This window comes from Thermobia domestica, chromosome 14 (assembly GCF_964235325.1).
Source record: "Thermobia domestica chromosome 14, izTheDome1.hap1.1, whole genome shotgun sequence".
Lineage (NCBI taxonomy): Eukaryota > Metazoa > Arthropoda > Insecta > Zygentoma > Lepismatidae > Thermobia > Thermobia domestica.
In genome coordinates, this window is record NC_137467.1 from 150,785,001 (window position 1) to 150,799,432 (window position 14,432).

The window sequence follows — 14,432 nt, forward strand, 5'->3', positions numbered from 1 at the left end:
AACCTTAAACTTACAAATAGGACAAAACTTCAGCATCGTTTGACTGAAAAACAACTTACAACAATAATTTGCTAGCATTAATATACTGTATATTGTGCACAATGCGCAACGAAGCGAACGAACATGAGGCGGCAATGTTCGGGTCAGAATAACGCCAATGATACGCATAAATAAAACTTATATTTGATACAGATTACGATACTTACATATCTTTACAAGTGATAGGTAATATTCTGACAACAAATAATGTAGATGTATTCAGATTTCTAAATTATAAACGGATATGTTAAATTTTACATTGCTATATAAACTGTTGTCGCAGCGAGTGAAAAAAAAAACTTATCATAGAAAGTGTCTCGGTGCCCAATGCCAGCTACGTCACGCAGTTTTCGCTTTGTCGCCGCTGCTCACGTGAGTCCCACCTACCAAAGTGACGTAAGCGCAGGTAGGGCTGTGATTGGCGCAAGGCCGTCGGCTGCTTCACTTGCCTCGTTGCTGATATACGTCCGTTGCGAGAACGTACAACGATTAATTACACTATTTGTTTAAAGGTAGCAGCCTTTGAAAATAAAAGGTGAAACAGTCTGAGCTGGGCACACCAAAACTAACGCATAAATAAGTTTATTACAGATTGAAGTGTTATTCCTCAGTTACATCATGTATTAATTGTATCTTTAGAAGCTGAAAAGGAATAATATATATATATATATATATATATATATATACTACAATCTAAAAAATAGAGAACTTTTCTTTTTCATAAATACTAGGTCTGAAGGAGGAGAAACAATGTAAACAAACATTATATACTTGAACTGAAAGATTTCATTTCATTTTTTCTTCTCCGGCGACGGTTTGCTTTATGTAAGTAAGTCATCTACTTTCTGAGTCTTTGTTCTATTCTACGCACCTGGTTCTTGTTTCATATGTCTAGACCAATTTAGGTCTAAACTAGAAGTATTTAAAACTAACTATATGAAATTAATTTTTTTCTAAAATTTACCCGGTAGGAACGGCCTTAAGTGTCAGTATGGACTTCGTAACCAGAAGGTTAAAGAAAATAATTGTAGAGTTAAAAGTTAAGTATCGATTTAGGTATATTAGGATGACCAGCACATGGTATCAAAGGAAGAAACAAATCATAACACTTTTCGTTTTTATTCGCGGGCCTGATGAAACAGTCTCGTGGGCCGGCATTTGGTCATCACTGACTTAAAATATAGCAATAAAATTCAGCTTCTTGTATGTAATTATTGTCAATGAATTTTAACATTTCAGGAGACTACTAACACCACAGCAACACTATGATTGGGGACTGCGGGCTTTGAAGACGGTTCTGCGAGGCTGTGGAAGTCTTTTGAAAATGACCAAGAAATCCTTGGCAAGTGAAGGAAGGGATGTGAAATTGAATGAAGAAGCTGAGACAGAAATTGTAGTACAGGCACTTCGGTTGAACACTTTGTCCAAATTAACATTCAGTGACTGCAAACGATTTGATGCCCTTGTGCGAGATGTATTTCCTGGTGTATCTTTCACTAATTCTGGATACGAAGAACTGAAACAAGCAGTCAAGGAGAGTTGCTCAGAACTAGGATATGAAGAAAACGAAAACCAGGTAAGGAAAATGTAATAATTTATTTTCTATAATAAAAATTAAAAGTGATTCAAGTCCGTATGTTTAAAACTAGCGTGTCAACGCCATTATAAGATCACTAGATATGTCACTGTACACTGGGGTTCCTTACAGGTCTGTTTATTTATTTATTCTTTAAGGCATGGAAATGATATCTTTTGTGTAAAATCTCTAGATGCCGGTGTACACTGGAGTTCCTTACTGGTCTATTTATTTTTAAGGCATGGAAATGATATCTTTTGTAAGATTACTAGGTGTGGCCGTACACTGGGATTCCTTACCGGTCTTATTTATTTGTTTTTTCAAGGCATGGAAATGATATCTTTTATAAGATCACCAGGTGTCACTGTACACTGGGGTTCCTTATCGGTCTATTAATTAATTTTTTTAAGGCATGGAAATGATATTTTTATAAGATCAGTTGGTGTCGCTGTACACTGGGGTTCCTTACCGATTTATTTATTTATTTATTAATGCATGAAAATGATATCCTAACTATATATAAATCTTTTATAAGATCACTAGATGCCGCTGTACACTGGAGTTCCTTATCCGTCTATTTATTTATTTTTTTAAGGCATGGAAATGTCATATATCTTTGTAAGATTACTAGGTGGCACTGTACACTGAGATTCCTTACCGGTCTATTTATTTCTTAAGGCATGGAAATGATATCATTTATAAGATCATTAGGTGTCGCGGTACACTGGGGTTCCTTACCAATTTATTTATTTATTTATTTATTAAGGCATGGAAATGATATCTTTTATAAGATCACTAGGTGTCTCGGTACACTGAGGTTCCTTATCGGTGTATTTATTTATTTTTTTAAGGCATTTTCATATGACATCTGTTATAAGATCACTAGGTGTCGCTGAACACTGGGGTTCCTCACCGGTCTATTTTTTATTTATTTTTTAAGACATAGAAATTATATCTTTCATAATGTCTACAGAGAAATTTATCTTAGAACTTTCTGTTACAAATTGGGGGGCCGCGGTTGCTCAGGAGTAGAGCGCTCACCTCTGGTGCATGTGGTCCTTGGTTCGATTCCAGCTAGCGCAAAGTAGACTTTATGGTGGACAAACACCGTGTGCGTGAGTTTTCTCGGGGTCCTCCTGTTTCCTCCCACTTTCTTCATTCCACCATTTCATTCATTTCTCATCATCACAGTTTCCTTTAGCCTAGCCGGCATAAACGTGGGACGTAAAACTCGCTGTTGCTGTGAACACTGACTGCGGAATGTAGATCAAACGAAAAAACAGCAGTCTCCTGCATGAGTTGACAGTTAAAACAAGAATAAACATAATTGAATATCATTAATATAGCAAGCAGCAAGAGCAAGGAGTACTTACGGATTTTTTTTTGTCAAGTGTGCATTTTGACTTTCCTCGCCTTCTGCTGATAGCGGCATTCTTCACCAGAGTTGCTGTGGGTGTGATACGACAGTGTTACAACTAGAGGAAAGAAACGAGCTTGAGAACCTTGAGTGGACTAACCTACTAACCTACTAGGACTAGGACTTCATCCTACTTTATTTTACTTCACAACAACAAATTTCCAGTTGAATTTATAAACAAAACACCTCCTAGAATATGACGTCATTATTTAATATTTTGACCCCCTTCTGCTCAAAAACACAAAACGCACTTAGTTGTGTGTTATGATATACTAAAGGACTAACTATTCCCAAAATTTTAGATTTTTTCATATAGGCCCATTGGAGATATTGGACAGTGATACATGCTAAATTGGCATAATTCTCAAACTTTACATTTTTTTTTTTTTTTTTTTTAAGGTCTTTGGGAGGAGCTATAGCTCTGTAAATTTTTGTGTATTAACTTATGACCCCGGACTATATGCACATACAAATTCAGACCTCTATGTCAGTAGTTTCTTCTTCCTAAACATGTTTTCAATGTCCAAAAATGTTGCTACTATAGGCCCGGATTTCACCCCCTTCAAGTGGTTATAGGCAAAAATGTTAAGAGATCAAAGTTTTAGCTCTGCACGACTTGGAGACGTCCAGTAATTTTCTGTTTGGTAGGACAAATACATGCTGAGATATCCAAAACAATGTAAACGCCTGAAATCGAAAAAAACATAAAATGGCGACGCAGCAGCTGTCGCCATGCGATGTTGTAAAAAATAATTAATTGTGGTTTTGAAGTACCCTGATATAGGTTAAACATTGATGAAAAAATTAGATTTTTTTGAAAAGGTCGAGCGGCAATTCTTTTTTTTTCTCGATCACTTTGCATGGATTGACCCTAATGCGTTGTACGCTACGGCGGTATAATGGTATAAATGTTCATTATACCGCGTAAAAGCTTTGCTTGTAGCAAAAAATTAAAACTAACACAATTTCTGTCTGTCTGTTACTAGATATTTCTGATAGGATGCAAGAGTACTAAAATAACATGATCAAGGGGTAACTTCAGGGAGTTGTTTCAACACCTTTATTTTCTGTTGTTCTTTTACTCTGTGGTTTACTTACAGAACAAGTACAGAAGGTCGTTTCAGGTTCATGATAACGAATTCGGTATATCCTGACCAACTTAAGAGATACCGCTATGTAACCAATGATTGTGCTCGATGTGGAAGCTCTGTCTATTAGCTATGTCCTGCAACTCAATTTTCACGGAAGAAGACTGCGTTGAAGCACAGTTTGATCAGGTCTATTCCATTCATCTTAACAAACTTTCTGAATGTTTTCAATTGTGCACTGATCTCGACGGCCCAATACTCATTTCAGCAACGAAAATCTACAAAATCAATCAGGAATGCTCCAGGGATATTTCACAGAAATGTCTGTAAGAGCGATTGCATGAGTTTCTCCGCTCCGTTGCGCCACTGTTGACTTTCTTGCGTAAATGGACGCCGTTCCTGGTGAATGACAACGCAAGGTGTGGTGCTACCATATACTGATGGAATATCATGACAGTATAGTAGCTCCAAAATGTTTGTCTCCATTGATTTTAGCGTTTTTGACTAGTTCTTAGAGTGTAAATTTCCCTGTTCTAGCAGTAACCACCAACAACCATGAAACCGCATGGAAAAGTTTCCGTACATTCACATTACCCAGTCAGAACAACCTCTGGAATCAAGAGATCTCTTTTTGTCACATTTTTATAGATACACTCATGCCTCGTCCAGAGGCACTACAAACTTTTACCAGTACAGCTTTTGACTGTTCATCTTTCTTTCCATGATACGGAGCATATAAAATCAAGCCTTATGCTTCTCTACCAGATGTAAATCTTGCGCAGCTACATTATTGACCAGAGATTCTCACGTTGCACCAAGGACCGCGTTTTTTGCTCGAAGGAATGCACTTTTTAGAATAAGCCTGGACCCTAATATTTACCTTGCTCAGTATTGGAGGTATCAGTAATAAAAGAGGTGCCAGTTTTGTTTATTCAGCACAGTGCTATCCCCTGCCGTTTTGACACACGAAAACCTCCTGTCACAAATTGTTTACTTATTTGATTACCTATGACCAGTGTCAGAAAGGGCGTAAATGTAACCCTCCCAGAAAGTTTCTACTCGCACAACAGCCGTCTGCTTTGCAAGCCGACACAGCAATTTCAAAGTATCCTCAATAAATTCTTAGACGTGTTCATGCGTATTGCTACCTAGGATTCAATTCATTACTACAAACCTGAAGCGATGTTCTGTATATTATATTATTGACATGTCACTGTTAAGTGGTATTTTATTATAACTTTCTCGTAGATCAAGAAGTGCTTAGAACTTTATGAGCCTGTTAAGTGGTATTTATATTATAACTTTCTCGTAGATCAAAAAGTGCTTAGAACTTAATGAGCCTGTTAAGTGGTATTTATACTATAACTTTCTCGTAGATCAAGAAGTGCTTAGAACTTTATGAGCCTATTAAGTGGTATTTATATTATAACTTTCTCATAGATCAAGAAGTGCTTAGAACTTAATGAGCCTGTTAAGTGGTATTTATATTATAACTTTCTCGTAGATCAAGAAGTGCTTAGAACTTTATGAGCCTGTTAAGTGGTATTTATATTATAACTTTCTCGTAGATCAAAAAGTGCTTAGAACTTAATGAGCCTGTTAAGTGGTATTTATACTATAACTTTCTCGTAGATCAAGAAGTGCTTAGAACTTTATGAGCCTATTAATTGGTATTTCTTTATAACTTTCTCATAGATCAAGAAGTGCTTAGAACTTTATGAGCCTGTTAAGTGGTATTTATATTATAACTTTCTCGTAGATCAAGAAGTGCTTAGAACTTTATGAGCAGCTCCAGCAAAGAATGGGAGTCGTAGTGGTTGGACCATCAGGTTCAGGGAAGACCACAATATGCAAAATATTAAAACACGTGAGTAATTTTCCTTTTCGTTTGCCCAGATAATATTCTACTAAGGTAAACTCACTAGATGTAATAAAAATGTATAGTGTTATAATATACAAATACGTATTTTGAAAATATATAGTTTCTTTATAAGTATTATACTGTTGATGATGTCTTTAGCTGGGAGACGAAAATATTAGAGTGCTAATCAAAATCCTTATTGTCTAGGATTACTCAGGTGTTTGATGTATGATGTTGTGTTGACTCTCTGCGTACCTTCTTTAAAATATATATGGAACAGCATTAACATCTTACTTAAAACTTAAACACCATTAACACCTTACTTGAATTCGTAGGTAGTTAGCTTTAAGTCATTCACTGGTTTACAAGAAAGTTTTCCAAAGGAAGCATTTTTTCAACAATTTTATTTAGAGAAACATATATATGTCTGCTTAAAAAAAAGGTTGATATTGAATTGTTCTGAACATAACCGTTTATTCGACAACACACCATGCTTCTATATGAAAACTTTCTTTCTTTCTTTCTTTCTTTCTTGAGAAGTCGCATAATTCATGTAAATTAATATTTTAAAAAATAAATAAATAAAACGTCAGTACTGAGCTTTCCAAACTTAAATTCAACAAATTTAGATAAGACTCTATAGTTAAATACGAGGGGGTACCGATAAAGATTGAGCCTTACCAAGAAAAAAATGAGCTAGGAAGCTGAAACTCCCACACTATTCCATATATTTCCCTAGTAGGTCAAAGAATTTGTGACATCTGTCTTGCAACTTTTTAAGTCCTTGTAAATAGAAAAGTATTTTGTCTGCTGCTGTAACCACTCCTCTGTAGCATCAGTTGCCACTTGAACACACTGAAAACGGTTACCTTTGAGATTTGAGAACAGATGATAATCGGATAAAGCTAGGTCAGGTGAATAAGGGGGATAAGGCAACACTTGAAAGCCTAGGGTGGCCAATGTGTCCTGTGTTTCAGATTTCATGTGTGAGGAGGCATAGTCGAGCAACTTCGATAGTAATATGCTGCATTAATGGTTGCACCCACTGAAAGATAGTCCACCAGCAGAACTTCGTCCTTATCCCAAAAGATGGTTGCCATTTGTTTCTGTGCAGACCTCTGCACACGGCACTTCTTTGGTTTAGGAGAAGAACTGTGCCTCGATTCCTTAGACTGTTCTTTAGTCTCGGGATGGTAGTAATAGATCCACGTCTCATCACCAGTTACGAGTTCTTTATATAAATAATAATAATAATAATAATAATAATAATAATAATAATAATAATAATAATAATAATAATAATAATAAAAATAAACCTTAGTTCTTGCAAAATGTTCCAAAACTGTCCCCGCGAAGTTATCTTATTTTCCTGCTTTTGTTCCTTCGTCAGAAGTTTGGGGGATCCACTTTACTGCAACCTCCCTCATATCCAAATCATTATGAATAATGATACCAACTCTTTCACGTGATAGGGGGGCGCGGTGGCTCAGTGGTAGAGCGTTCACCTCTGGTGCTTGGGGTCCCGAGTTCGATCCCAGCCCCCGCCAAGTGAACTTTGTGGTGGACAAACACCGTGCTCGTGGGTTTTCTCGGGGTTCTCCCGTTTCCTCCCATTTTCTTCATTCTACCATTTCACTCATCTCTCATTATCACCGTCTCCTTTAGCCTAATCGGCATAACCGTGGGACGTAAAACTCAAAGATTTCATTTCATTTTCTTTCACTTGATAATCCCAAACATGTAGCGAACCTTTTGGCTGATATTCGACGATCTCCCATTATCATGTCCTGGATGGCTTGCACATTTTCGGGAACACACAGAAACAGGCCTGCCACTGGGTTTCGCACTTTCAACATCAAAATGGCCAGTTCTGAAGTTTGTCACCCAGCGTTTGACAGTTGCATATGACAGTGTTTCATTTCATCGAAGATCTGCGTCGCACCTTTCCCTTGGATGAAGAGAAACTTCATGATGGTCCTATGCTCCTCTGGACTGAAGTTTGCTGGAAGTGCAGCCGTGTTCACTTCTGAAATAAAAAAGAGAAGGATGTTAATATCATAGAACATGGCATTTTTCAATTTAGTTTATACAGATCCTGCCCTATGTACCCTGCTCTTCCTAGCTCAATTTTTGTTTTGGTAAGGCTCAAACTTTATCACCACCCTTTCGTATATGTATTTAACTAGTTACGGTATTGCCATCTTGAAATTGTGAATATTTTGATTATTGTATTGAAGTAGTTAAAACACAATTTTCTATAAAGCTCGTTTCATACTTCTTTTTAATACAAAGAAAAAATTTCTAAGACATCGGTGTAAATACCTTTCAAACATTTCAAAAATCATAAAACAAACGATAATTTCTTAAAGTTATAAAGAACAGTTACTTCATTAATATTAGAATTATTTTCTGCAAGAAAACAAGTTAAATTTAACGTAGATCTGAAAACACATAGAAGTACATTTTCCAGATAGAATAAGCCGTAACTCTTTATAGTTTGAGACTACGCTACAAATATTATTAGCAATGAAAACTAAATATTTTTTTTTTCCTTTTCCTAACCATTTGGATTCCTCTATACTTCCCGAGTTTATGTGAACTGATCTGAATGAATTTGCCAAATTACAGTGTTTCGTATATAATGAGGTTTTGAAAGTTCAAACCTACTAACAGCGTGTATTAAATCAAGAGTGAAAAATCATAGGTTAAAGATTGCCCATTAGATGTAGTAACAAAAATCAAGCTACCAGCACTTGTATTGGACGGAATTAACCACAGGAAAGCATGTCGAGCGCGACTCGATATCGGAGTGGTACTGACAAAATTAAATGTCGGTTCCCACTTGACAAATGAACGCAAAAGTTTAGTGTGTGTACAGGTAGGGTAGTGTACGTTTTCTACCCTTCTTATTCACCGTATCTTGATTTACATTTTCTGCAAAGCATTCAGTAAGAGATATTTAAAAAGTATTCTATAAAATGCAAAAGTAAACCTAAGTATGTTATTATTGTACTAATATAATATACTTTGTCTTTCTGATTACTATCTACTATATAGTGGACGAAAATGATAAACTAAATCCAGTGAAACTTCAAGTTAATTGGATAAATATATAGTTGTTCTCCTTAATACTTGATACACTTCACTGTTTAGAGAAACCATCGTAGTTTTCTAAAGTGACGTAATACATGAAATAGTTATTGCAGAGAACACAGTCGAAAAAGTAGTGTTTCCTTCAGAGAAAGTTTAAACCTGTGATAGTAAGCGAAGACAGCTTTGTCCCACAAATTTAGTTTGAACTTCTGTCGTGTGTCTAGAAGATACCTTTCATGATAAGCAAATATAGGAGGAACAACTTTTTTCGTGTTAATGAGTTTTAAAAACTATAGAGTTAGCAATATCGTTTGTAGGACGAAAATGTACGAAAGGATCAAGGTGTATTTTCAACTTATTCCTCAGAAGTCTATTCTTCAAGTAGGTAGTAGTAGTTGGTAGTATAGTAGTAGTAGAACACTCAGGAAATTCATACCTGATCGCTTTGCAAATTAGACTTACGTACCTACAAAAACCAAAGCACTACAACAGATTTATGTTAATGATAAGCCTGAAAGACAGTAGTGTGCCATCGACGTGTCTCAATTGATCTACACAGAACATGAATTTGTGTTGGAAATCAGGACATGGAGTTTAACGCTCTTCAGCCGACAGAAGTTGTCTCTTGCCTATCTAGATCGTGATGAGAGATCGGCCAAAGTTGTTCTAAATTTAAACAGTAGACGTTCCGATACCTACTACATCATTTGAAATTTATGTCATTATTTTGACTTTCGGGATTGCAGTGCAGCTGTAGCTGCTACTTCGTGCATTAAATATTTTGCCAAAAATTCAAAAGTTCACCTTACGAATACAACAGTTTATGGGAACATCGTAGTCTAGTAGTTAGAGCCTTGAACTCGTGTCCGCGTGGTTCCGGGTTCGATTCGCGGCCGATGCTTCCTGATTTTTGGCGTCCACCAAGCGTCGTGAGGCAAACTGGGGAGTTATGTGAAAACAAGACGTGACGGCCAATAGGTCTAGAAAGCCCCTGATGCATCTGTTAGGGACAGGGCGTCGCAGTGCGCTAACAACGTACTCGCCGGTAGGTTGGACGTAGTTCAGCCGGTCACTAGCAGATGGCGCTGGAGTAGGCCTAGGCTCATAAGTGGGCAGTTATGCCAAGTGGTTTGGTTTAACAACTAACTAACTAGCTCTATGGCCTATGGAACCCGGAAGTTCAATGCCGCGTTCACAAAAGCTCTCCACTGACTTCTATCCTTAGCTAACTGCATCCAGTTTCTACTTTGTATTCCAATCTTTGCGAGACCCATCGTAATATTGTCCTCCCATCTGCACCTAGGTCTTCCTAATGGTCGTTTTCCAATTGGTCTTCCAGTCAAGACTTTCAAAGCGTTTCTACTTTCTTCCATTCTAGCTACATGACCCACCCACCTAAGCCTCCAAGACTTGACGACCCTAACAATGTTGGGTAAACCATATAAATTATGTAGTTCCTCGTTATGAAGTTTCCGCCATTCCCCATTCCCGTTCCTCTTGGGTTTGGTTTAATACAAAAAATTAAGTATTTTCTCCGTTGTTTGGGTGATTTGGGGTTTAACGTCTCTTCCACAGCAAGGCTATATGAGATGTGGACTTCTAATTTGACGTGGGATCCTAACCACGTGAACTCTTTCTGGGATTTGAACCCGGATCTCCCGCATCAGAAATGCTGATACTAACCATATAGCCAAAAGGGAACTCGTGTGTTTCTCTTAGTATAATGAATTTTGGAAACGTGTGAAATAATCAGTCGCAATCTGAAACCCCTTCAAGGGAAACCCACATTTACGTGTTTTCAGACGAGTTTATATACAGGGTGATTCAGGAGGAATGTCACATAATTTGTGAGGTAATTCTACATGTGAAAATAAACCGAAATAGTCCTATGAACATGAGTCCGATTTTCGATCGTTACGGAACTGAGCAGGTTGAACACTTACACACATCCATGAATGATTATTAAGACAAGTGTGAATATTACTTATTGAAATGGTGTATAGGTGCTGTGGTGGACAGAATATCAGGGGATCATCTGTCCAAGGTGGAACAGATGATTGATCCATCCTACAAGAGGTGTTCAAAACTAGGGATGGCCATTTCCAGAAAAATAAGTTTTCCGGTTTCCGGAAATCACATTTTCCGTTTTTCCGAAAAAATCCGTTTTCGTTTTTCCAGAAAATTTTCCACCTTCTGATTTTCCGGAAAATTTTCCGTCTTCCGCTTTTCTGGGAAATTTCCGTCTTCCGCTTTTTTGGAAAATTTTCGTCTCCCGTTTCCCGGAAAATTTTCCGTTTTCAATTTTCCGGTTTCCGGAAAAATATTTTCCGTTTATCCGGAAAATGTGGTAATCCTATTCAAAACGTCCCTCATCCATCTCAATGCATTTGTCAACGCATTGGAGGGTATGTTGTGTTGCACAAGGAACATCATCTCGTCGGGCTTTAATATGGGTAATAGCGTCGTTGATGCGAGCGACAAGTTCTTCACGTATCCACCTTCGTAGCGTACACATACCCCTTTAGCCAAACCCATAAACAGAAGTCGAATGGGATTAGGTGGGGTGATCTGGGAGGCCGGTTAATTGGTCCGTACTGGCCAATTCACCGTTGAGGAAATGTGTTATTCAGATACTGGGATACTTTCCTGGTACAGTGAATCGGTGCAACACTCAAGCACGACAATCACACGGCCTCACGACTGCTCACTGATCCAGTCCACGATTGCACACTGGGTACGCTTGCAGCTGTTGGCTCGGTGCGACGTCACAATACTGCCATCTGTTGGAGAATCCCCAGGCCTCTTATAGAATGGATCAGTCATCTGTCCCACCATTAATCTGTCCACCACAGCGCCTACACAGTATTTCGGTTAGTAATATTCATATTTAGCTTCATAATCAATCATGGATGTGTGTAGTCTTCAAGTCGCTCCGCTTCCGTAACGATCAAAAAGCGGGCACATGTTCATAGGACTTTTACAGTTTATTTTCACATGTACAAAACAAATTATGTGACATTCCTCCTGTTAAAGTCAAACTCAAATCAACTCAAGTAAATCACCCTGTTTATATATATATAACCACCCTATGCTCCAGGAACTAAAAAAAAATCTTATATGGCAAAGAAGGGGGGAAAGGAAAGGTGGTCGTGTGGCTTTCTACTCATAATTTAGACAACATCGATAAACTTATTCAAACAGTCTCCTTTATAAATCTCGTAAACGCGGACGGTGTGAAAAGGACAGTTTGAACTGTTGGTTTGCAAATGCACTATGATATACTGTGTGCGTTACTTGGCTCGGTTTATTTTTCTAGATCTGACGTGCATTTGCAGCCCTCATGTCCTAATATGGGTCTAGGTAATTCATTATTAAGTTTGTATCCACAAATTATGACTTATCAATATAACAATACTTGTGTATTTTCTATCTTTTTTCTATTAGGTCGTAATGTCAAACTATTTATTTATTTTTTGATTGTCTTTTTTCTTGTTTAGGCATTGCTGAAACTAGGTAAAATTGTCAAGCAACATACGATGAACCCCAAAGCTATGCCAAGGACACAACTTCTTGGACAGATTGACTTGGATACTCGACAGTGGACAGATGGCGTTCTGACTCTTAGTGCACAACAAGTATATTCAGAACCAGCAGGTACTTACGTGATTTTGTTTCCTTAGAGATTTATACTTTAGCAAAGTAGCTTCGTGTAAGTCTGAATTGTGTGGAAGTTTTCATTTTTACATGTGTTCCTTATTGTTCGAAAGGTTTTGTGTGGGAACGGGATGGTTGAGTGTACAGTGGCTTTCATTTCTGGTAGACTGTATCATGTCTGTGTTTTGTCTTATTGTGGTTTTTCTTTTTCGTCATGTTTCATGAGTTCAAAAATTCTTTCGTCATTAGTTTCTTGTATTTATCTATACGGTTAACGTTCTCTCTGCGTAGAAAAATGAATTCGATCCAGAAGTAAGTACGTGTGATTTGGATCTTACGTTGACCTGTAAGCCAACGTCTTTAAGACGCGAGCCTTTAAAGTGATGCAACCTGTATAACTAGAAGCGTTTTACAGAACTTTTGGAGGGTTCGACATAAGTTAAAGTATCTCAGCTCCTAATTGACAAAAACATACCAAACAAAAGTATTTTACCCCATATTGTCCGTAGTTTTGCTTTCGAGTATATATGATCAGGGCGATTGATTTTTGAATAAGTTGTCAACCTGGGTTGGCACTCACTTAAAGTTGAGTTTGGAATGTGCAGGCAGGCCCGCATTCAGGGAGGGGGTTCTAGAGGGGCCGCCCCCTAAATTTTTGCTGGACCCCCTAAAATTTTCACGTAGACTTGCCAATGAACTATAATATGGTTGGATCGGGACACCCCTAACTTCTACCGCTCCCCCCTTACATCTTTGGTCTGGCTACCGGCCTGTGTACAAGGTGGTCCGGAAGTGGGAGTATCCCTCCTTTAGTTTCAACAGTATAGTGTTAGATATGGTAGAATGTCTGTACACAGTTACCTTGAAGTCTTTTAAGAGTCATAAACATTGGTATGATCACCATGCTGTCGTAACACAGCTGAATTCTGCGCCAAGTTCTCGCAGATGTTTTGCGGAGATACTCCGGAGTCACGAGAGTGAAGGCGTGTTCCACAGCTGCTCGTAATTTCTGCGTTGTGTGATATCGAGTGTTTCTTACTTGTTGCTTCATGAAACCCTAGAGAGCATTGTCTGGTGTCGTCAGATCGGGACTTCTTGGAGGCCAGGCAAAAGGAGCTGGTGAAAATGCACAACATATTCCAACCCAGCGGCCAGGAAACGTCTGATTCAGGTAATTGTACACGTGAATCGCGAAGTTCATTGGAGCTCCAGCCTGCTGTATCACAACAATTTTCTTCCAGTTGAGGCACCAACTGCTCATTAAGCATCTCCACGTAAGAATGTCCATTAACATTGTCTTTAAAGCAGTAAGGCCCAAAAATGTGTGTTGCACTCATTCCAGCCCACACCATCACGTGTGGTGAGTTTCTCTCCATCTCTTTGTAAAACTGGGGGTTTTCCTTACACTACATTACAACATTCCGAGAATGCATACTTCGGTAGATAACACACTCTCTGTGAAGAGGACTGCATCACGGGATCGTTTGGAAGGGGACACCTTAAGGAGTTCTGCATGCTTATTTCCGCGCATTCATGACGGCGTCACTCAGTTCATTCACATGCATTGAACGGTAAACCTTCAATTTTAGATCTTCTTTCATGTGCCTGATCATGGTGGTCTGAGGAATACCAAGCTCCGAAGACCTTTTGCGTGTTGATTTTGAAGGCGACTGCTGCACTGATGCTTCCACTTCACGGCACGTT

The 14,432-nt window shown here is 38.2% G+C and overlaps 1 protein-coding gene across 2 annotated transcripts in view; it reads left to right on the forward strand.

Annotated features, from left to right (window-relative positions):
- The window catches only part of btv (dynein cytoplasmic heavy chain beethoven), a 437,347-nt gene that overhangs the window by 149,254 nt on the left and 273,661 nt on the right, over window positions 1-14,432 (forward strand). For both annotated transcript variants that reach the window (XM_081739028.1, XM_081739029.1), the window contains exons 36-38: window positions 1,279-1,615; window positions 5,880-5,987; window positions 12,572-12,728. In XM_081739028.1, coding sequence (XP_081595154.1) covers window positions 1,279-1,615; window positions 5,880-5,987; window positions 12,572-12,728 — 602 coding nt within the window. The remainder of the gene's footprint in view (window positions 1-1,278; window positions 1,616-5,879; window positions 5,988-12,571; window positions 12,729-14,432) is intronic.